Source organism: Drosophila kikkawai, chromosome X, assembly GCF_030179895.1.
Source record: "Drosophila kikkawai strain 14028-0561.14 chromosome X, DkikHiC1v2, whole genome shotgun sequence".
NCBI classification, from domain to species: Eukaryota; Metazoa; Arthropoda; class Insecta; order Diptera; family Drosophilidae; genus Drosophila; species Drosophila kikkawai.
In genome coordinates this window covers 17,713,469-17,735,624 of record NC_091733.1, presented here as the reverse complement: position 1 = coordinate 17,735,624, position 22,156 = coordinate 17,713,469, and the positions used below count along the sequence as shown (strand labels likewise).

Sequence of the window (22,156 nt, the reverse complement as noted above, 5' to 3'; positions counted from 1 at the left end):
ATATCCAAAAGTCGACGATTTGACACACTTAAAGGCCTGGTCAAGTACACCCCTTTTTTTCTGAGTAGACTGAGTGCAGTCCAGAATCTGTTTTGGGTGTGTCGAGCCACCCGGAATGGCGGATCTGCATCTGGTTGACATTTCACACTTCGCTGACCAATACCGCTCGCGACAACGATTTCCCACTGCACATTGTGTGTGTTGGGAAAGTCGGATGCATGTTTGTTCCACGGATGGTTGGGGTCTGTATAAATTGCTTTCGAGTCATAAAACTATAAAATATATAAGATAGCAGCACTTTGTACCTTCTGGGAATTTATTAATTTATTTAAATAAATTTAAATTGAGTTGAATTTAATTTTGTTATATAATTTGAATTTTACTGATTTTGCTTATCCAAAAACTGATTAGGTTGTGAGGTTATCAGTTATTTAAAATCTTGATGAATACAAATACATTTTTAGTTTATAATATTTAAATTGGTAAACAGATAACAAATAAATGTAAAGCAGTTAAGCTAATTTTCGTTATATTTGGTAACAAAAATATGTATTGTAATACATAAATATTATTCAAAATATATTATTTAAATTGACTTTAAATATTAAGATACAAGATATTTTTATATATATTTTCTCTTCTAACAAAAGTTAGAAGTTTTTTAAATATCCTAACTAAGCCGAAATGCGTTTATTTGTTTTTATAACCTTTATAAATTATCATTTATATTTAGTTTAAATTTTTTGACAATTTTAAAAATGTTACCCCTTTTAAAAATCCAAAAATCGAATAAGAGGACTTGTCTAATTGGACTGCAAAGGTATTCCAAAACAGTCAATATTTGAATAGTGAAGTTTCCCACCTCACTTGAGTCACGGCTAAAAGTTTTCCCAAGTTCTGCACCTTGCACTTCCCCCCAAGACTTTTTCGGTATATTTTTTAGTATATTCATATACCCTTGCGGAAAGTATTATAGTTTGCCTGGCAATTTTGTACCTCATAGATAGTTCAGTATCTGCCTCATCCGACGAGTTGATCTAGCCATGCCAGAATGCCTGCATTTAGTACTCATATCTATTGCAGGTAATTTGAAATCCAAATCAATATATATTTAGACTGTAATACCATCGTTTATAATGGAAAGGGCATACAAACTTCGCCTTGTTTCCCTTTCAAACCGCACAATCTGGTATATTGGAGTGCTGGAGCCATGGTCCCACAGCTGGCTCGAATCCGATCCCCCTGCAAACAGGCTTATCTGGCCAGGGTTTAATGCACTTTGTACCTGCGGCACGGCACAGCACAGCACGGTCTAATCTTTGCGGGCTGGAAGACCATCCCATCGCATAAACCAGAAGACACTCTTCAAGACCCGTAAGTGTGCCAATAAAAGATAGTAACCAGACCGCTCCGATCTGTTTCGGGGTGTATTCGTGCTGCATTGGAAGATACATTCGTATCTGTGCGAATGCCATCGGCCCACCCCACGAACTGAACCATGAACCGTGGACTTGGACCATGTCAGCGGGCAACGGGCAGCGGCCTCTTCGGGGTCCTCTCTCTCTCCGGCTCACTTGCACACTTGCGCAGAGCGATAAGCCCTATCTCGGCGGAGATTACGCTGGGATTTCAGCGATTGCTGGGCCTTAGCTGACCTGCCACTGATCGGCGTTCTCATTTCCATTCCACAGCTGAGAGCGGTGACGAACTGACCAAACCAAACCAAAACCATGTCCTCATCCGATGGAAAACTGCGCTACGACGGCCGAGTGGCGGTGGTGACTGGAGCCGGCGCGGGCCTGGGCCGCGAGTACGCCTTGCTACTGGCCGAGCGCGGTGCCAAGGTGGTGGTCAACGACCTGGGTGGCACACATTCCGGCGAGGGTGCCTCGCAGCGCGCCGCCGATATTGTCGTCGAGGAGATCCGTCGGGCTGGCGGCGAGGCGGTGGCCGACTACAACTCTGTTATTGATGGAGCAAAGGTCATTGAGACCGCCGTGAAGGCCTTCGGACGCGTCGACATCCTGGTAAACAACGCTGGCATTCTGCGCGACAAGAGCCTGGCCAAGACCAGCGAACAGGACTGGAACCTGGTTCACGATGTCCACCTGAAGGGCAGCTTCAAGTGCACCCAGGCCGCGTTCCCTCACATGAAGAGCCAGAACTACGGTCGTATCATCATGACGTCCTCGAACTCGGGCATTTACGGCAACTTCGGACAGGCCAACTACTCGGCGGCCAAGATGGGCCTGGTTGGTCTGGCCAACACGGTGGCCATTGAGGGCGCCCGCAACAATGTCCTGTGCAACGTGATCATTCCCACGGCCGCCAGCCGCATGACCGAGGGCATCCTTCCCGACATTCTCTTCAACGAGCTGAAGCCGAAGCTCATTGCTCCGGTGGTGGCCTACCTATGCCACGAGTCCTGCGAGGATAATGGTGAGTGGTAGAGCCCCTAATCTCGCTAATCTCCCAGAGATTGTGTCCCACATTTGCAAGCTTTAAAGTTCAAAAGTAACCAGCGTTTTCCGGTCTTCTGCTAAGATTAGCCCTGCTTTTGCTTATTCCGATACCGCCACATCTTATCGTGGCGCGATTAGAGTCCACCTCCAGCAGAATGTACTTTGAGAGCCACCAATTAACCGCACCTTTCTTCACAGGCAGTTACATCGAGAGCGCCGCCGGCTGGGCCACCAAGGTGCATACGGTGCGCGGCAAGGGCGCCGTGCTGCGTCCATCCATCGACGACGCAGTGACCCCGGAGTACGTGAAGAACGTATGGTCGCAGGTGACGGATATGTCCAAGGCCAAGCACCTGGACGCCATCGCCAACGCGTCCGGCTCTCTGCTTGAGGTGCTCGAGAAGCTGAAGGCCGGCGGCGGTGAGGCCGTCGAGGACACCTTTGAGTTCGACAGCAAGGAGCTCATCACCTACGCGTTGGGCATCGGTGCATCGGTGACGAACGCCCAGGACATGCGCTTCTTGTACGAGAACGACGGCGACTTTGCCGCCATTCCGTCGTTCTTTGTGCTGCCCGGCCTCCTGCTGGCCATGTCCACCGACAAGCTGATGAGCAAGGCTCTGCCCGGCAAGCAGGTGGACTTCTCCAACATCTTGCACGGTGAGCAGTACCTGGAGATCGTTGACGATCTGCCCACCAGCGGCACACTGGTGACCAGCGGCCAGGTGTTCGACGTGATGGACAAGGGTTCCGGTGCTGTGGTCGTGACCAACACCGAGTCCTTCGACGAAAGCGGACATCTGCTGGTGCGCAACCAGAGCAGCACCTTTGTCGTCGGCGCCGGAAAATTCGGCGGCAAGAAGGAGCCAATTGCCGGTGTTGTTCCGGTGCTCCCGCCACCCAAGCGCCAGCCGGACGCGTCCGTTCAATACGCGACAAGCGATAATCAGGCCGTGCTTTACCGCCTTTCCGGCGATCGTAATCCCCTTCACATCGATCCCCAAATGGCCCTGTTGGCCGGATTCAAGACCCCCATCCTGCACGGCCTCTGCACCTTGGGCTTCTCCGTTCGCGCTGTACTCGCCCAGTACGCCGACAATAATCCGGCCCTCTTCAAGGCAGTCAAGGTACGCTTTTCCGGTCCCGTGATTCCTGGCCAGAGCCTCCGCGTGGACATGTGGCAGGAGGGTGCACGCATCTACTTCCGCACCGTGGTGGTGGAGACCGGCAAGGAGGTCATTTCGGGCGCCTATGTGGACCTCAAGAGCAGCTCCAAGGCGAAGCTGTAAGATGCACAACGGACGAGTGGGTGACACCCAAATCATTCTATAAATATGTATGCATCCTGTGGTGGTAGAAGTATTTCACATGTCAACTGTTTCTTTAATCCGCAAATAAACTAGACTGTTTTTCTTTTTTTTACATATTTTGGATGTTGTAGTGCCTTTGGGGGTTGGGGAGTAGATGCTATCACTATTGACTCTTAACCCTTATCAAGAAAATAATTAAGACTCCACTGGTTGGTGTACGTGTTTTTGCGAAATTTATATCTTAAGACATATTAGGTAAATAATAATAATTGTATAAATTAGTTTCAATAACAAAAATTAATAATAGAAATCATTTTTAATGACTAAGTTAATGCTGGACGAAGAGGACAGGGTGCAAAAGAGCGGGCTCGCGCTCCCCTCAAACTATTCCTCCATCGGTTTTCTTGTTTTCTTGTTTTTTGTTTTTACTTGTTTCAAAATTCCGTAGTTTTGGCAGCTTAGAGCGACAACAAATGAGGCGTAACTCCCCACACAACACTGTGTTCAAAGCAGGTTTTTAGGAAGCTGGTGGTTTTTCTTCTCCCCGGATCCTCTCTCCGTCGTACCCTTCCAGAGCTGACGACCTCACGACAATTTACAGCTTAGAAAACAATAGTGTTTTGCAGTTGCGTCAACGTGGAACCGAAATGGATGCTTTCAGGCAGATTCTTGATTTGGAGCAGCCATCGTTGGCATTCGGCGCACTTCCTCTGTCGATCCTCGCGCGTCACATCCACACCCAAGCCATTGGATGCCCAGGAGTCGAGGTTTTCCTGAATGATGGGCAAGAAGTTGGACAGAATAATACGAAGTGTATCGCAGGCACGTGTAAAGTGGCTAAACGGTTAAGATTTGTAATTAATTTGAATTCATTATGTGTTTTGTTTTACTCACAACTTGTGCTGGCTCTGTAGCAGCTCGTAAAGCTCTGGCAACACAAACATGCAGAAATCCAAGTTCCAAGATGACCTGCAAGGGTGAGAGGATCTAGTGTTATAATTGATACTATTTTTCGAGGAAAATAAGCAATTCTTACGGCTTTTCTAGTATGGCTCCAAGTAGGTCTATGAAAATGGATCTGCCGCAGTTCTTTGCCTGCCTTAAGGCGCCCAGAACATCGTGCGATCTGTGAAGATTTTTTCAATATCATAAACAAAGTTTTTGTCTGCCGGACTCATACTCACCGCGTGGCATTCCGCAACAAATCCAGGCTAGACTGGCGATTGCTCAGCTCCTTCAGCACAGCCTCGTGCGGCCTCGAAAGAGCATCAAAGTCGTAATGATGATCATCCGCCGTGATTCGATTGCTCAGTGGCTGCTGAAAATGGAAAGCAAATATAGCAAGCTAAGGTGAAGAAGACTAAAATAACTCTGAGTGGCTTACATGAGCGTTGTGAGACTTCTCCTGCGCCTTGGCCTGCTGCTGCTGCGACGAGCGCATGTCTAGGGTGGTCCGGGATCGCATCGGTGGTTTCGTTATGATCTCCACACTGATGTTCTTTTGCTGCTGACTGTTCTCCTTGTAGAACTGGCTTTGGGCGGCGGCACCCCCCATGGGCCGCTTGTTCTTATTGACCACGTTCGATGAGGACGACTTCTTCAGTACCATATTGTCATCCAGCTTGTGCAGCTCCATGGAGCTGACGGAAGACACCTGGCTGAGCTTGCTGGCCGAGCTTTGCTTCGTGCTGGCCATGCTGCCTGTTGTCCGCTTGTGCAGGCCGGTCATCGTGGTCTTCTTGATCGACTTGGATGAGGCGTTGATGGTGGAGGAAGCTGCCACGATGGAGGCACTCTTGTACGGATTGGCCATGTAGTTGAGGTTCTGATTGACGGGGAAGTCCTCGGCCATCTCGTAGTTGTCGTAATTGGTGAGTATCGGCGGGTTGCTGTCATTTAACTGCTGCACACCCGCCTCCGCATCGGAGTCCTCGTCTTTCCCCAGCGAGTATATGTTGTAGTTGTGAAGCGAACTGGGCCCGTTCATTGACTGCAAGCGGATGTGGCTCTGGCTTTCCATGCCATAATTGCCACCATAGTTGGCCTCAATGTTGTATGTGAGGCTGTCGGCTCCACGCGAGTACTTGCCGTGCCTCAGCGATGCCTCGCCATGGCCATAAAAGCTGCCTTGATACGCAAGGTCTGCCGATGAGGACGAGGAGCCCGGCGGCATTGCCGGAAGCTGAGCAGGCGGTAGCGAGGACATCGGCGATGTCTCCGCCGACTCCAGCACAGCCTCATTCACAACCTCCAGACTCAAGTTGGGCGACGACAGCTCACTCTTATTGTCCTCGTGCTCCTCACGAACCTGGGCCGGCTTGGAGCCGCCCAGCGACAGCCGGAACTTTTGGTTGCCGCGCGTGAAGCTCTTCCGGTTGGTCGAGTTGTGCTTGAAGTTGGGCAATGCGTTGGGCGGCTGATAAAACGGTATCACACGGTCCAGGCTGATGGTGTTGATAGAGACGGTGTCGTCCTCATGGCAACCGCAGATCTGCAGCGAAAATTACGAATCTAAGAAACTTTCGAGGCAGGCAAATGAGGACCCCACTTACCAGCTTATTCTTGACCACTTTCATATCGCCCAACGAGGACCAGGTACTCTTGATATGGTCCAGCTCACGATCGGGCTCCCAGCCGATGACGGAAATGCCGGATGCACTGCCCACGAAAAGGCACTCGCCATTTTCACTGAAAGAAACAAAAAAACAAATGCAGCTGCTGGGTAAATTATCAAAATTAAGGTTTACCTGAACGTAATACACTTGATGCTTTGGCCATAAAAGTGTGTGGTCTGGGACACGAGCTGCTGCTGCTCCAGATCGTAAATACACACGGTTCCGTCCACACGGCCGGCGGCTAACAGGAACTCAAACGGATGAAACTGAATGCAGGTGATGGCTGTTACCGGCGACTCGGCTATAAACTCCATGATCTGTTTGCTCTTTCGTATGTCCCAGATGAGAATGGAGCCCTCCAGGCCAGCGGAGGCAATCCAGAGGCCGTCTGGTGAGAATTTCACAGAGTTTACATGCGACATGTGGCCTCGGCAAATTCGAATGCAATTGTTTTCATTCTGCACGTCCCACAACCTGAAATATGGATGTTGGTTTAAGATATACTTCAATGTGAAAGAGTCACCCAAGACAGCTAGCGCCGTCTCACTCTGAACCAGAGCTATAGGAAGGATCACCCACCTCACGGTCGTGTCATTGCTACCGGACACCACATACTCCCCGGAGGGATTAAAGTCCAGAGTACGGACACTCTTCATGTGCCCATTAAGCGTAGAGTAAATTTTCTGGGCATTCAAGTCCCATCGCCGGATAATTCCAATATCGTCCGCGGAGTAAACAAAGTCATCCCTGTACGCGAAACGGACGCAGTCAATGGAGCGATTGTGGCCTGTCAGAGACTAAAAAGAAAACACAAAGCAAAGGATAAGTAGCAGGTCAGAAGGAGTAACTTGAGCTCCACTTACCATGAAGCACTCATTCTGCCCAATCGCCCAGAGATTGACATTGCGATCCTCTCCACCGGTGACCAGCACCCGGCCAGTCTCGCCCAGGTCCAGGCTAGTGACCCTGCTATCATGAGCCTTGATGTCATCTGCAAAAGGATGTTGAAAGGGGCTTTTAAAAAAGATTAGCTTAAAAGAAAAAGTTTTCTTTTTGATTATTATTTTCCGAGTCCGTTTGTTAACAAATAACGATAGTTTCGTTTTACTGTCGCCTTTGGGACCACTTGGTCACGAGTCTCGATTCTGTAATTTTGTTTATAATTCAACATAAAAAGGTAACAGAGCTCTGTGTGATTGAATAGCGTCACCTGTGTACGGCCGTTACAGCGTAATTTCCTGTGCCTGGCTATTGGATTACCTTACTGCTAAAATATTGCCAGCAGATGTTGGCAGGGGCCAGATGGGGTTTTCCCAATAAGTAAATACGAACTGAGCTGTGAGCTACTGCTCCATTATTATAGATATGTATCTACGGGCATCTGTGCAATTCGTCACCTATGCAAACGGCTGTCTGGCGTTATTACAAGGTAAATAGTGTTAGTGGTAAGGTAACTAGCTGGCTTTCCGGATGACCCATGGGCAATTTCCTATTGGTGGCTCGGTTGCAGTGCATCCGCTGGACCAATGCTGGCCATAAGAACGTCTGTTAATGGCTTTTAATGTCCAGAAGGTGCAACGCAACAACAATTGTGTGAGGGGTATGCATGTATGTATGTATGTGCGACACGACGCACACTCACATCCACCTCCCAGGTAGTAGGTGTGTGTGCGTGTAGTTCCCACAACGGTACTTTCGGCCATTGCGCTTTACTTACAGATCTTGGATACCAGATTCCTTGGCAGGGCCATCTTCACTCAACTTGGTGTTATATAAACAGGGTGACGGCGCCGAAAACCCTTTTGCAGGCCAGTTTTGTAAATAAATCTCCCTTAATCGTAGCAGGTGTGAGAAGATATAGTCTGTGATCAGCTGTCTTGTTTTTTGGCTGACGGCCTCAACACCAAACCTCCTTTTCGTGCAAACAAATACGAAACGAACATAAGCGCGAGGACACCGGACACCTACACCGTTATACGTTGCTACCACCGCGCTCTCATCGTATCAAAACAAATAATGCAACTGGAAAATCGGACAATTCTGGTGGACAAAAACAAATGCACATTATAATTACAGCGACGAGGGCTGCACCAGCTATCGATGAACACCGCAGCCAGGGCTGCGAGCCAGTGGTTCGCGATTGAAATTAATCGAACTAGTGTTGGACAATAAATATAATTATGTATTATTTTCCTATTAATTAATAAGAACCACTAATTTTTAAGGGTTAATAATATTATAGTCGTCCGATCCGGCCTGTTCAGACATATATATAAGCGAAAGTATTCAGAAGACTATGGTATGTGCAAAGTTTTATTCAGACAGACGGATATGGCTAGATCGACTCGGCTGTTGATGATGATCAAGAATATATAAACTTTATAGGGTCGGAAATGTCTGCGTCGCAAACTTCTGACTGAAATGAACAAGTTATTTAATTTAATTTATTAATATATCGAATAAACAAGGCTTGTGGCATCGAAGTTCTCCACCTAGTGGCTTATTTAGTACATATTGCAAGCCTCGTGGTATATTTGAACTGTCCAGCCGCGGTCACACTATACCGAAGCATCAATTGCAAATTTTGTTTTTAATTATTTCCAAAGGGCAATCGGCTAAAGGTGCGGGAACCTAAGCTTCTGACTCCGCTTCTGATCGCGAGACGGAAACGCAGTTGATCCTGCTGCCCACTCGCTATCCTTGCCGTGGTGCGAGTGTCGAGTGCTTTCGCTGCGCCAGTGTGTGTGTGTGTGTGTGCGCCTGTGTTTTTGTCCGCCTCAGTGTGTGTGCTGTGTGTGTGAGTGTTTGTGGCTGCAAGCGCGTTTGTGTGTGTGGGGATCTCGCCGAGAGCAATTACCCGAAAGTCGCTCTTTTCCACTTGGTAAACAAAAACAAAACAATTGGATGTGACCTGGTCCACATCCGCGCCAAGCACCACCATTACTCGCCCAAGAAGCAACCGAAACAGCCGCAGCAGCAACAGCAGCAGCCAGCGAAGCAACATGTCCTCGTCGACGTCAGAGCGCAAGCGCTACCACAAGGACAACGCGCCCACCGACGACATCCTCACGCTGATCAATCTGGTGCGCCAGAACCCGGCCCTGTACAACTACAAGCTCCAGCCCAACCAGCGTCGCCGTTCCGACGTCCTTAATGGCTGGCAGGAGGTGGCCCAGCAGATAGGCAGTGAGTATTAGAGTCCTTCTTTTGCTGGCGGGGATTTCTCTTTGTCCCTCTCTAAAAACATTCTTCAATTCTATTAAATCGACCATTCAAATTTCTCTAAATTGGTTGGCCGCAATAGATTGCCTAATTTTAGGCGGTTTGGTAACGGGTTTAATCGATCGATCGATTAAAGATTAATTTCCTTAAAAACGAATATTTAAACTGAGAAAGAATCCTTATTACCCTCTTCCAGACAAGTACACGGTCCAGGAAGTGCGGCGCAAGTGGAAGAACCTGCGCGACACGTACCACCAGTACCGACTGCGCACGCCCAAGTGCATCGAAGGAAGGCTATCCAAGTGGCGATACGCCAAGGAGTTGGATTTCCTCTCAACGGTGTACCAGCCCAAATTAAAGTCGCATCGTACCACCCAGAGCAGTGGCTATGAGGCGGGCAACGGCGGCGGGGACGGTGGCGGAGGAGGAGGAGGAGTAGGCGGTGGCGGTGCCTCCAGCAACAGTTTGCCCATTGGGGCGATGCTGCATTTGAAGCAGCACGACGAGGACGACGATGATGACGAAGTGGTTGACGATGACGGGCAGTCAGATCACGATACAGCCACATTGTCCTCGCATCACGGCGCCTCGCAGATCACCCTGGTCAGCGACGAGGCAGAGACCTTCATCCTGACCGCCTACGAGGAGGGCGTTGCGGATGACACTGTTTCGCAGCACCATCACCACCACCACCATCATGGCCACCACCACCAGCAGCACCATCACCATCAGCAGCACCATCACCATCATCACCACCATCAATCCCAGCACGACGGCAGCATCTCCAGCATCGAGCTCTCGCAGATTGCCCACGATGACGACGTGGTCGACGATGTGGACGACGAGGACGATGTGGTCGATCACGACGGCCATGTGGTGGACATTGTCAAGCACGAATTGGACGAGGACGGAGCCACCGGCGCCGAGGTGGACTACGAGGAGGTCTGCCTGTACGAGGAAGCCAGCGGAGCCCATGTCGACTGCGAAATGGGCGTTGGTGACGGCGTGGACGGTGGCAGTGACGTGACCCATGGCAAGAGCTTCCACTACATCGATGCCCACGACTTTTGCATAGCGGACATTGAGCCGCAGCCAGTGCGCTCCAGCCAGCATCAGTTCCAGAGCGCTACGGCCTCCGCATCCAATAGTGTCCTTGCCGGCGGCTCTTTGGTTGATGGCAAGCTTAAGAATCTCACGCTGGTCACCACCACGGCGGCGGGCGTTAACGGTGGCGCCTCGAATCGTCACGATTCCTCCTCGTCCGTGTCAGCACAACAGATTTCGCTGGTGGATGTTACCGAGGCGACCAGCACCAGTGTAACCATTTCCAGCACGCCGGCAGTGTCGTTGAATGCGGCCACAGTGACCACAACGCCGGCAGCCGCCTTGTGCAACACCACATCCTTCACATCCACGCCAACGGCCACGATTCTGCAGCTGCCTTCGCTGAGCTGCGGCTCCGGGAACAGCAATGGCAACGCCACTCCATTGGCGGTCAGTGCGGCGAGCAGCAGCACCAGCAGCACTCTGGTCAAGGAGGAGGACCATCTGCAGCACCAGCAGGCCCAGCAGGTGGCCCAGGCGCTGGCCAAACGGGATGAGCTGGATCTGTTCTTTGACTTCCTCAAGAAGAAGATCCAGTGCTTCAGCAAGACTCAGATCACGCACATCCAGATGGAGTTCCTCAACTGTGTGTGCCGGCAGGAGTCGGCCGATCAGGATGGCAAAGATTAGAGTTTGCTCCGCCCCAGTTCCCCGATTCCTTGTGCCCGAACCCGGATAACCACCGTAATTCCGGATTCCAGCGTAGTTGCTTAGTTTTTTTTTTGCGTGTATAGGATTTTAGGACTCGTATCGTTTACCAGTTTCGCAAGATCGCGTTCTTCACTTAGCTTTACCCCTGCCCCGCCCACAGCCCGCACCAAGGTCGGAAATACCTTCATCCAAATTGCGTACATATATACATACATATATATGTATATATTATACATATACACATAACCCAGAGTTGTAAACAATTGTAATTGATAGTAAGTAAAATAAATCGATTCTCGAAAGTGATGTGACAGGTGGTTGTTTTATGGATACGTGGATACTCGGCGGGTTGAGTTACTCCCAAGCCAGGCAAGACGTTCCCGCTCTCCGTATAAGGGTTAACTGAGGAACTTGCTTTTTTTCACCTGGTTGAATTGAGTCACAAGCTTGAGGTCGACTCTTGAGAAGCGTCTGTTTCAGCTCTGCTGATCCGTATCCTTGACCTGGCCGAGTCCCGCTTGAAGCTCGTTCTGAAGATAAAGGATTTCTTGGAGGGTTGCCTGCAGACACAGCAGTTCCAAGTTTGTATTGGCCAGCATCAGATTCCCCTGGACTTTCAGAAGCACAATGATCAGTTCCTAGAATCCTAGAACCTGACGGGGAAGACTAAGCCGTGATGAAGAAGAGGCTCAGATGTGTATAAGAATTGAAAGCGACAAACTTGAAATGACCTCCCTTTTCTCCCAGCTTTTCTAGCTTCTTAAGAACTTAGTTAAGCTTTAGGCAGGACAACGCTAGGAACTACACCACGCAGCAGAGCGTTCTCTTGAAACAGATGCTTCTCGTCAAGAGTGAGCACCTCACGCTTGCTCGCCAATGATCTTCAACCCCTGGTCAAGAGGCGCCTCTACATAGGGGTGACAGGGCATTTCATCTTGGTTCTTCTCTTTTTGAACTGCCTTGGAAACTGTTAGCCAAACTTGCATTTTGTGATTTTCCGCGTGGAGATTTATTTGGCGCGGCGACAGTCGTCCGAGGTCCGTTGGCGGATAAACAAACTTAAACGCAACACTTAGGCTAGGCGATTGTTAGGCTGAAGGTTAGCTCGTTAAATATACACATACTGGGTTCTCACGGGGATCACGCTGCCGGCGCAGTGTCCCCCTTCGAAGACGTTCCGTCCTGCTGGAGCTGATGGGCGATGTGCTCCGAATTAAAGTAGATGACGGTGATGGTGATGTCGTCGCGGTACAGACGCACCACATCCTTGGGCAGCGACAGATAGTACGAGATCTTCGAGTGCTCGATGCCATAGTCCGTGGCACCCAAAGCGTTTCGGATGAGATGCGTGGCCGCGTTCTGGTCGACGGGCTTGCGGGTGAGGCCAGCTCTGGCAAGGGAACAAAATTATTTGTTACGTTTTAACGAAATTACAACAGGAATACTGACTTTCGCTCGGCCAACTGATCGGAGATTTCCTGCAGCGTTATGTCGCCCTCGGGCAGGCGCATTGGTTCGAGGATCTTCTTCGAGTTGATGTGCTCGCCGACGAGGCTGACCACCTCGCTAGGCGAGAGGAAGTCCCAGAGGCCGTCGCTGGCTATGACTAGAAACTTGTCGTTGGGGCCCAGCTCATGCTGCTGAACGTCGGGGCGGGCGGTCAGGTACGGGGGCGTGTAATAATTGGGCGCCATCGTGTGCTCCCCAAACATGGGCACCACCTTCTGCTGCATAGTGTCCACGGACCACTTGTAGCGGAAGTCACCAAAGGCCCTCAGTGGCGCCAGTTGGCTCAACAGTCTGCCGTTCCGGATCACTGTCTCCCGCTCGTCCTTGGGATGCTCGGCGAGTATGCGACGAACCTCGGACATGTTGTCCGCATTGTGCTCGGTGTTGAGCTTCTTTGGGTGCCACTGCTGCGTCTGTGGATCCAGAACGCCCAGCACAGCGCCGCAGTCACCGGTGCTGGCCACGTGCAGCTGCAATCCCTCCAGATGAACCAGACAGGCAACGGCTCCTAAAGTGGGAGGAGAACCAAGTGAAGACTGTGTAAGGTGGACAAGTAAGTCGTAGACTCCTCACCTGAGAGCGCCACACTCATAGTGCGCACATCGCTGTGGGCCAGCGCCTCCTCGGACAGGTTCTCGTCCAGCTGCAAGAAGGCGTGTACCAGCTCACTGGTCACGTCCCGCTGAGGCGTCTCACTTAGCTGCTTAATGTACTTCTGAAAGCTGGCCTCGTAGATGGGCCTGATCTCGCTGACAAAGTCCACATTGTCGTTGTGGCACTTGAGGAACGACTGGCTGCTGCAGCCCTCCTTCATCTGTGCCTGCAGCACCTGGCGCGGCAGCGTGGCTGCAGAAACGTATCGTAGCAGCCGCTTGGATACCACCTGGCCGCAGGAAGCCCCGGCATGGCCATCGAAAATGCCGCAAATGAAGCCGTTGCGATGGAGCAGGCTGGCCTCAGTCCGTGAGTCCTCGCAGGGCGAATTCGATCCCAGCTGATTGGTCTCATAGCTACGGATGATCCCCTCCACGGGGAAGTTGTACACGAACTCGTTCTCCCTCAGGACCAGGTTAACCTGCGATAGATAGATCAGGAGGAATCCAAGGTAAATTGCATACTTTTGGATGGGATTTATATGGGATTTCAAAACCAAGGATTATGCTAAGTAAAAGGGAGATTTGGATTGGTAATTTGATAACAATTTTGTACATTTATCTGGGAAATTCATATTAAATATAAAAATGTAGATACAATTCCCGAATTTTACATAACGAAATAAGCTAGGAACTGCATTGGACTCTTGGGGAACGTACAAGTAAAGGCATAAAAATAAAGATATATGTACATATGTATGTATGTATGTTTTTAGATATACAAATTGTGGACTATACGAATATATATCCCACGGGCACCAGGCACCTGGCACTAGGTATCTGCCCCAGGCCACCCTTTTGTGCTCCCCACGGCACTTACATCGTATGGACTCAGCTGCGGCAGTTGCGGCAGCAGGCGCAGTGCGTTCAGGCTAAACTCGCGGACATTGGCGCGCACGTAGCTGGCGGCGTCGTTCAGCACAAACTTGAACATCTATGCGGCTATATAGCGATATCTCCTATATGCGCACCGCCTGCAGCTATAATTAACGGTAATAATATTTGTTCCGTAACCTTGCGCGCACGTTGGAAACCGGCGGAGAGGGAGACAGAGATTCGGTACAGTGCGGAACGGAGTCGGGAGGGGAGGTGGGTGGTGGGTGGTATGGCAACAGAGAGTCGGATCGGATCGGGATGGGATTCCAATAACTGGGATTACTATTAGGTTTGACTAGCTGCCTCGCTGTCTGCTGGATGTTAGAGGGCGAGTGTTTGTCGAAGCTGCTACCGATTGCCCGGCGTTATGTCTGAACATTTGTGTGCGAGAAATACGAACAATTTCCACGGAAAACAAACGTAAAAATATACGTACAAATATATCTACTATCAAACAGCTGTCAGACTGACAGTTGGCCGGTGTTGCCAGATTTCGGCGGCAGCACGATTAAACTTGTTCAATATCGGAAATATATCGCGATAGTTAGCCGATATTTTTAGCCGCAATCTCAAATCTCAATTGCAAAACAAGAATATATGTATTCTCCTATATAATCTTGAAATATTTTAAGCAATGGATCTTTATTTTCGCAAATTTTAAATTTAGTATTTGTAGAAAAAATTTAATATAGTATATATTTATATATTTGTAAGAATTGAGAAAAAAAATATATTTTTAAGATTTTCATTTAATATAAACGTTGATTTGTAAAACAATTAAATTTATATAAAAATATCGATATTGATTTAAAGAATGCGAATATCAGAAACCAAAAAAAGTGAACTGACGTATAATTATAATCATTAAAGAAATTAATATATATATTTTTTTATTTGAAATGTTTTTTTTTTTTTCTATAACACAAGTTTTATATATTTTTAAATATAACTGATTTTAAGCCGTTTAATTAGATTCTGACATTTGAAATATTCTTTATATATCATCGACTATTGTAGCTATCGATAGTTGCATGCTGTCTGGTAGCACTGTCTTTATCACACACACTCACACAGTCGCATTTTCGCATTAGAAAAAAACACAAAACAAAACAAAAGGCTGCAGTTGAGTCCCCTGATATTTTATTTCCGATTTACAATCAACCAGCATCGCGGAGGCCGGGAAACAAGCATTACGGAAACCAGGAATCCGACAAGGGGAAACACCCGCAGCCTGGCAGCACCGAGTCGGCCGACACACAGCGGACGGAATAATTTGCGTCTCAATCCGCATCCGCCGAAGCGTCTGAGAATAGTTCCAGTGTCTGGTTTATTGAAACACCTGCTCCAGCTTCCGCAGCTCGGCCGCAGCCATGGTGGAGCCAATTTTCGAGTACCAATTTCGGATGATCCTCATTGGCGACAGCACCGTGGGCAAGAGTTCGCTGCTCACGTTCTTCACAGACGGCAAGTTTGCCGAGGTGCGTATGCGTTGCGGCCCACTGTACTATTGTGGGTCAAGTGCGATCTCCGCCGATCGGCGGTCAGTGCAGTTAATGCTTCGATTACATAATTAAGTATCAACAAAGAATAGACAAAGGAAAGGGAGTAGTCGTCGAGATGCTGCTGCCTTAGTCACCTTGTGTGTGCGTGTGTGTGTGCTTGCGCTGTCGCCTGATAATGCAGGCGCACAGCCAATAACAACAACCACACGAGGCTGTACAAGGAACAGGGTTGCCACATTGAAAGAGCGCGCAATTTGAAATGACATTTTAGATAGCGAAGAAAGGGAAATCACGAAACAATTGTGAATTTAATACTTATATTAGTTTTGCACATTGTTATCCATGTTCTAATATCCGTACGTGTTGTTACAGCTCTCCGATCCCACAGTCGGAGTGGACTTTTTTGCCCGCCTCATCGAGATGAAGGACGGTACACAGATCAAACTTCAGCTATGGGACACCGCCGGTCAGGAGCGCTTCCGGTCGATCACAAAGTCCTATTACCGCAACTCGGTGGGTGTCCTGCTGGTGTACGACATATCCAACCATGCCAGCTTTGAGCACGTACCGCTCTGGATGATGGAAGCCCAGCGTCACATTGAGCCCCATCGACCCGTATTCGCGCTGGTTGGCTGCAAGCTGGATCTGATCAATGCCGGCGGCCACCGAGAGGTAACCACGGAGGAAGCCCAGAAGTTTGCCAAGCAGTATGGCCTGCATTTTGTTGAGACATCGGCCAGAACGGGCGCCAATGTGGAGGAGGCCTTCCGCATGGTCACCCAGGAGGTGTACGCCCGCATTCGGTCCGGGGAGTACAAGGCCGAGGATGGCTGGGATGGCATCAAGTCGGGCTTCGCGAGGCCCAACAGTCTCGACTTTAATCTCGTGGTGGCCGAGCCGGAGAATTCGTCCTGTTGTTGATTACCCCTGTCCCTGTCAATATCACTGTCGCTGTTCCAGTCCCTGTCCCGTCATTCATTACGTCTCCCCTTGTACATTTATGTGTACCTTATCGGTGAGTCCAGGTCCAGGCCACAACTCTGTCCCCATCCCCCTGCCCATACCCACTTTGTTGACTCTTATAATCTTGTTTAATGGCCTAGTTTAGCTGAAACCAAACCAACCAAAACATTTATACAGTACTCTTAGTTTCGCTCCTAAGTTAATGTTAGTTAGTTGACTCACGGGAATTGGTCAAAACACCTTTAGTTCCGAAATTGGTTAAACAAATTTTTTGTTTTTTGTTAGTTTATTTTTTTTACCCCTTTGATTGGCAGCGAGTCACACGAGAGATACGTAGTTTCCGAGTTGCTGTGCTCCTAACTCATACATCGCATAACTCTACATATAAATGACCGGAAAACCTATACTAATACTTGAACTTGAAATATAAACGTTTTTATTAATACGAAACCTGATCGTTTTCCCTGTATGTGCAATATGGTAAGTATAGTAATCTAATCACGGCGTTCAGATAATAGTGCACTTTACGTATTTACGCAATTTTTGATGCATTTTCAAGGTAAAACCAAATTATACTTGGCAGATATTACAAGAAATCTGCGTTCGTCCTTAGTAACTGATGTATTTTAAAGGCATATCTCTAAAAGTAAAGTGGACCAATGTGAAATAATGGGCTTTTTGTGTGTGTGTGTTTTTTTTATGATTGAAACAAGTTTTTAAAATAAATTGTTTTTAATTGAGTTTTTGTATTTATTTCTTCATTGAATTTAACTTTTTAATTCTAAAAGTTATCTGGCAGCTAGATAATAAAACACAAAAATAATGGCTTTTTTCTATACGTCATAATTTGTATTGTATTTGCCTAAATTTCTTAATTTATTTAATTTTTGAAAATAATCGGATAAGCTTAAATCAGACCAGTCTGGCAACCCTGCTGGGCTTTTGCCTTATTTAAGATTTTATCGAGTATCGCCTTTCGGGCACACTCTCACGAACATCCAGCTGGTCACGCTGATTTGCCGTAACTTACAAAAAAAAAGCACGATTTAGCGCGTGCAGCTTGAAATTTCATATATTTTCACTACATAGAAATGGGCAACGTGCTAGCGGCATCATCTGGTCCGAGTGGCGGCGTTGGCGCCGGCGGCCTGGGCCTGGGACTGCCCGAACCGGCGCCCCTGCCCGCCGAATCTGCCTCCCCCGCCACCGGAGGCGGCAGCAGCAGCACCTCCTCCCTGGCGGATTTCGGTGCGGCGGCCAAGGATACGCAGCTGGAGAATCCCGGAACCGTCGAGGAGTTGCACAAGAAGTGCAAAGGTAGGTGGACTTCAGTCACCAGTTGGCCGCCGGGCCCTTCTGAGTGTGTCGAGTGCCGAATCTCGTCCCTCACTGATGACATAACCTACAACATGTGTGTGCGAGGGAGATGGGTAGTGCTGGTGCTGGTGTTTTTCTTTTTCTTGTGCTTTGCTCGTCCCCCCCCCGCTGCCCATCTGTGATTATGTATTATCAGGCCAGCAGTGGCCGCCTTTCCATGACATTCTCATAATGTTGCAATGTTTTTATTACAGACATACAGGCCGTCACTTTTGAGGGCGCCAAAATCATGCTGAACAAGGGCCTGAGCAACCACTTCCAGGTGTCGCACTCCATCAACATGAGCAATACGGTGCCCAGCGGGTACCGGTTCTGTGCCACCTATGTGGGCACCAAGCAGTACGGCCCCACAGAGGCCTTTCCCGTTCTCCTTGGCGACATTGATCCGTCGGGCAATTTGAACACCAATGTCATTCATCAGTTTACGCCGCGTGTGCGCTGCAAGTTTGCCGCCCAGGTATGAGTGTGCAGTGCTTCTCCATACAGCCTACAGAGCTCATATCACATCCCTGAATATCCAATCCACAGATCCAGGACTCCAAAATGGCTGCCACGCAAATATCGACCGATTATCGTGGCAACGACTTCACCGCCTCGTTGACAGTGGCCAATCCCAGCATATTCACCAACTCCGGTGTGATCGTTGGCCAATATCTGCAGTCAGTCACTCCAGCCCTCGCCCTGGGTGCCGAGCTGGCCTATCAGTTCGGCCCAAATGTTCCCGGCCGTCAAATTGCCCTTGTTTCCGCCGTCGGCCGCTATACGGTCGGCAACTCGGTGTGGTCGGGAACATTGGGGCAGAGTGGTCTGCATGCGTGCTACTATCAGAAGGCCAGCGAGCAGCTGCAGATCGGTGTGGAGGTGGAGACCAGTCTGCGCATGCAGGAGTCAGTGGCCACGTTGTCCTATCAGATTGATCTGCCTAAGGCCGATCTTGTCTTTAAGGGTAAGCTGGCTAGCTTTTGTACTTACCCAGATATATATATTCTCAACTTTGCTCGTTTTTAGGCGCAATCGATTCCAACTGGCTCATTTCTGGTGTCCTGGAGAAGCGTCTGAATCCATTGCCATTTACATTCGCCCTAAGCGGACGCATAAATCACGTTAAGAACAACTTCAGACTTGGCTGCGGGCTGATAATCGGCTAGAGGCCGTCACAGTGCAGCCACAGACCACCTCCCCTCAACACACACACATACACACCTGCACACATCCATCCTATATTTTTTTTCATTCGCAAACCACAAGAACAATGAGATATACATATATAAATCAGCTGACAACCGTTTTTATGATGACCTGACTGTCGTTTGTGTATAAGATGTTCCTCATTAAAAGAACGAGAAAGAGAAATGGAGAGAGAGAGAGAGGGAGAGAGTAAGGTGTAGATCAAGGATCTGATGGCTCCGTTTGAACCCAGCCTTTTTCAGCCAGTGTGCCACTGTGCGTGTCGTCCGTTTTCCGTCACCTAGTTTATCCCACTGACAGGAGTCGCCATAGAAATGCGGAGTCCGAAATTCAAATGAGAAAAATATTCCACAATTAAATTTATATAGCACACCACACAACAATAACAAGCAATAACCAGAAGAAGAAGAAAACACAGCAACAACAACAACTACAAATTGTCACAGTACACTTTAAGTAGCTTCCTATTAAGAGACAGAGCCATACGCATTTATTTCAACAAACAAACCTAAAGCTAAGAAGCCTATAACGAAACCTGAGCAGCCAACCAGCAGAAACTAGCAGCAATCTTCTAATAAATGCGTATGAAAAATGTATGTTACAAACTACAAAATTGGTAACAAACTGCTTTAAGTTTATAATTTATAAATTTATAATTAGTTATAATAACAAAAACTTTGTTAAACCCACTTTAAATACCTTGAGAGGGCGCCAGAAGAAGGAGATAGCCAGAATTCAAAAGGAGACGGCGCGCCGAAATGTTGTGAGGGGCAAATAATAATTATATTAAAAATACAAAATAAAGGAAGAGAAACCAAAACAACTCCTTAAAACAAACCCAACCAATGTGTTAAATTTGTGAAATAATTAATTTACATTGTAATCTACCCGTTCCCAAAACAAAAACAAAAAGAAAACAAAAAAATATCAACAAGATCCACAAAACAACAGAGAAAACAAGAGATGATAAAAACAAAATAGGTTTTAGCAAACAAAAATAAACAATTTAAATACAATTCTGCGGTTTTGGTTTTACTTTCTCGGCTGTTCCTAGTTCCTCGGTTCCAGTTGAAACATCCACTATCTATTTCTTATCTGCCAGACCACTTGAACTTGCAGGTAATTCTCATTAGCATTAATTGAATGAGTCAATTAGCGTTTTATTATAAATTACTATTGAATTATGATTGCTATGAATTTTTGAGTTGGATAGATGGAATTGAATTTTGAACATAAAGTTATACTAATACTATTACTAATTTACATTGATACAAACTTGTGGGTCAAACTTGATCTAAAATGACATTCACTTCTGGAAAGTTCAAGTTTTTTTATAAATAATCATGAATAATGCGCTCAAACTTTTAAAGTTTTTCATAATTTTAAGCACAATTTCGTGTAGTTCCAGTCATTGGTCGCATATGTTGTTGCCATTTTTCCATTTGCAGTGCAAAAGTCCAAAACTTCGTATAGAAAAAAAATAGCAAGTTTCACGATAACAGCAACAACCTATAAATACCCTGTTTTTAAATAAATAATGCAAAGGTGGCAAGAAACAAGGGTATTATATAGATTCTATGGATTATATGACGTGTGTTATTAATTTGTATATAAATAAACACTTATTGGTCGTAGAAGAAAATATTAATAGTCTTTAAATTCTCAAGATTTCAGAAGCCACAAAAAGCGCAGATTTTTAAAACACTTTCCTGTCAGAACTACTTGAGAATTTTAATTTGTATTACCCTTAAATACTTTTTGGTCGTAGAAAAACATATACAAATAATACAATAGTCCTTAAACTACCAAGATTTCAGAAGCTACAAAAATCATAAATTTTCATGGCACTTTCCTGTCAGAACTACCCTATGGATACCCTATCGTTATGACAACAGCGAAAGCAAATTATATGCAAGCAAACTTTGTTCAATCAGCCATAGAAGCGATTCTGTTGCTGTTGCTCGTGTTGTTGTCGCTTTGCCAGTGCAGTAGTCGCAATATTGTTTAGATAAGAAAATGTTGCCACTCATACACACATTTTCCGCTTTTCCTACTTACCCCCCTCCACTCCACTCCGCTGCGCTCTCTTGCTGCCTATCAAAATGGTTTTTGCTGTGCACATTTTCTTTTCGCTGCCGCCTCCCCCTGCTGCTTCTGCCTTTTTGCCAAATGCAATTTGAACTTTCGGAAAAAGCGGCCGCCGATTCAGCAGAGTTTTCCAGTGACCTACCACCCCACCCCGCAACCCTTTTTTCCCCTTGGCCATGCCATTTGTGCGATAAGCAGGACAGCGACTTTCATATTTTGTGAAATTTCCAGCGTTTCCTTTTCCCCCAGAGAGCAGCTCTTCCATGTTAGTGGATGCACGAAGAGAAAAATGTATAGAAGTGTTGATTTTCAAAGGGAATTTAAGTAGTTTAAGCAAATGAAATATTAGATATTATATGTATTATTATTGCTGAGATTATTTTCTCTGATTTGCTTTTAAGAAATATAGAAGCAAGAAAGTTGCCCTCCTTACAAGAAAGTTAAAGCAGAATGAGATTGTTGATCTTCTCCTCCTTGTATTATTTTTAATTTTGCAGTGTGCACAGTATGTATGTAAGCCGCGAAAGCTGTTTTCCAATTCAATTGTCCCATGCCCTCCTAGACTGCCAAATCCACTCATGGCCAAGACAAAGGGAATTTGTGTCAAAAGAAGAGCCAACCAGCCAACCGACCAGC

General features: G+C 47.4%; 6 protein-coding genes across 10 annotated transcripts; 4 read left to right on the top strand and 2 right to left on the bottom strand.

Moving 5' to 3' along the window:
- Positions 1–1,213: 1,213 nt before the first annotated feature.
- On the top strand, positions 1,214–3,888 carry Mfe2 (peroxisomal Multifunctional enzyme type 2). The gene is made up of 3 exons (XM_017162758.3): positions 1,214–1,374; positions 1,692–2,439; positions 2,661–3,888. Exons 2-3 carry the CDS (start codon positions 1,731–1,733, stop codon positions 3,749–3,751), a joined length of 1,800 nt encoding a protein of 599 aa, XP_017018247.1. The 5' UTR covers positions 1,214–1,374; positions 1,692–1,730; the 3' UTR covers positions 3,752–3,888.
- A 94-nt stretch (positions 3,889–3,982) lies between these two features.
- kat80 (katanin 80) lies at positions 3,983–8,488 on the bottom strand. 2 transcript variants are annotated; one of them, XM_017162738.3, is made up of 10 exons: positions 8,105–8,488; positions 7,251–7,378; positions 6,967–7,184; positions 6,520–6,861; positions 6,325–6,460; positions 5,157–6,263; positions 4,957–5,087; positions 4,809–4,898; positions 4,667–4,741; positions 3,983–4,609 (listed from the first exon to the last, which is right to left on the bottom strand). In XM_017162738.3, the coding sequence occupies exons 1-10, from the start codon at positions 8,136–8,138 to the stop codon at positions 4,375–4,377; spliced, it is 2,496 nt and encodes an 831-aa protein (XP_017018227.1). In that variant the 5' UTR covers positions 8,139–8,488; the 3' UTR covers positions 3,983–4,374. The 2 variants fall into 2 exon arrangements, with proteins under 2 accessions (XP_017018227.1, XP_017018226.1); XM_017162737.3 differs by having other exon boundaries at positions 4,957–5,090; positions 8,105–8,487.
- Positions 8,489–8,926: 438 nt separating this feature from the next.
- On the top strand, positions 8,927–11,668 carry LOC108071796 (rho GTPase-activating protein gacF). Its single transcript, XM_017162676.3, has 2 exons — positions 8,927–9,573; positions 9,806–11,668. Exons 1-2 carry the CDS (start codon positions 9,390–9,392, stop codon positions 11,341–11,343), a joined length of 1,722 nt encoding a protein of 573 aa, XP_017018165.1. The 5' UTR covers positions 8,927–9,389; the 3' UTR covers positions 11,344–11,668.
- Positions 11,613–14,859, bottom strand: Pdp (pyruvate dehydrogenase [acetyl-transferring]-phosphatase 1-like protein, mitochondrial). Of its 3 annotated transcripts, none has more exons than XR_011445492.1 (5): positions 14,347–14,858; positions 13,447–13,948; positions 12,814–13,381; positions 12,086–12,754; positions 11,613–12,017 (listed from the first exon to the last, which is right to left on the bottom strand). XR_011445492.1 is itself a non-coding variant. In XM_070287939.1 (5 exons), the coding sequence occupies exons 1-4, from the start codon at positions 14,458–14,460 to the stop codon at positions 12,505–12,507; spliced, it is 1,434 nt and encodes a 477-aa protein (XP_070144040.1). In that variant the 5' UTR covers positions 14,461–14,859; the 3' UTR covers positions 11,613–12,435; positions 12,489–12,504. The 3 variants fall into 3 exon arrangements, 2 of the variants coding, with proteins under 2 accessions (XP_070144040.1, XP_041630793.1); XM_070287939.1 differs by having other exon boundaries at positions 11,613–12,435; positions 12,489–12,754; positions 14,347–14,859; XM_041774859.2 differs by having other exon boundaries at positions 11,613–12,441; positions 12,489–12,754.
- Positions 14,860–15,465: 606 nt separating this feature from the next.
- Positions 15,466–17,317, top strand: Rab39 (RAS oncogene family member Rab39). Its single transcript, XM_017162773.3, has 2 exons — positions 15,466–15,880; positions 16,277–17,317. The coding sequence occupies exons 1-2, from the start codon at positions 15,773–15,775 to the stop codon at positions 16,823–16,825; spliced, it is 657 nt and encodes a 218-aa protein (XP_017018262.1). The 5' UTR covers positions 15,466–15,772; the 3' UTR covers positions 16,826–17,317.
- A 465-nt stretch (positions 17,318–17,782) lies between these two features.
- Positions 17,783–20,448, top strand: Tom40 (Translocase of outer membrane 40). Of its 2 annotated transcripts, XM_070288274.1 has the most exons (5): positions 17,783–17,888; positions 17,957–18,184; positions 18,439–18,701; positions 18,773–19,190; positions 19,253–20,448. In XM_070288274.1, exons 2-5 carry the CDS (start codon positions 17,959–17,961, stop codon positions 19,390–19,392), a joined length of 1,047 nt encoding a protein of 348 aa, XP_070144375.1. In that variant the 5' UTR covers positions 17,783–17,888; positions 17,957–17,958; the 3' UTR covers positions 19,393–20,448. The 2 variants fall into 2 exon arrangements, with proteins under 2 accessions (XP_070144375.1, XP_017018248.1); XM_017162759.3 differs by having other exon boundaries at positions 17,795–18,184.
- Positions 20,449–22,156: the final 1,708 nt, after the last annotated feature.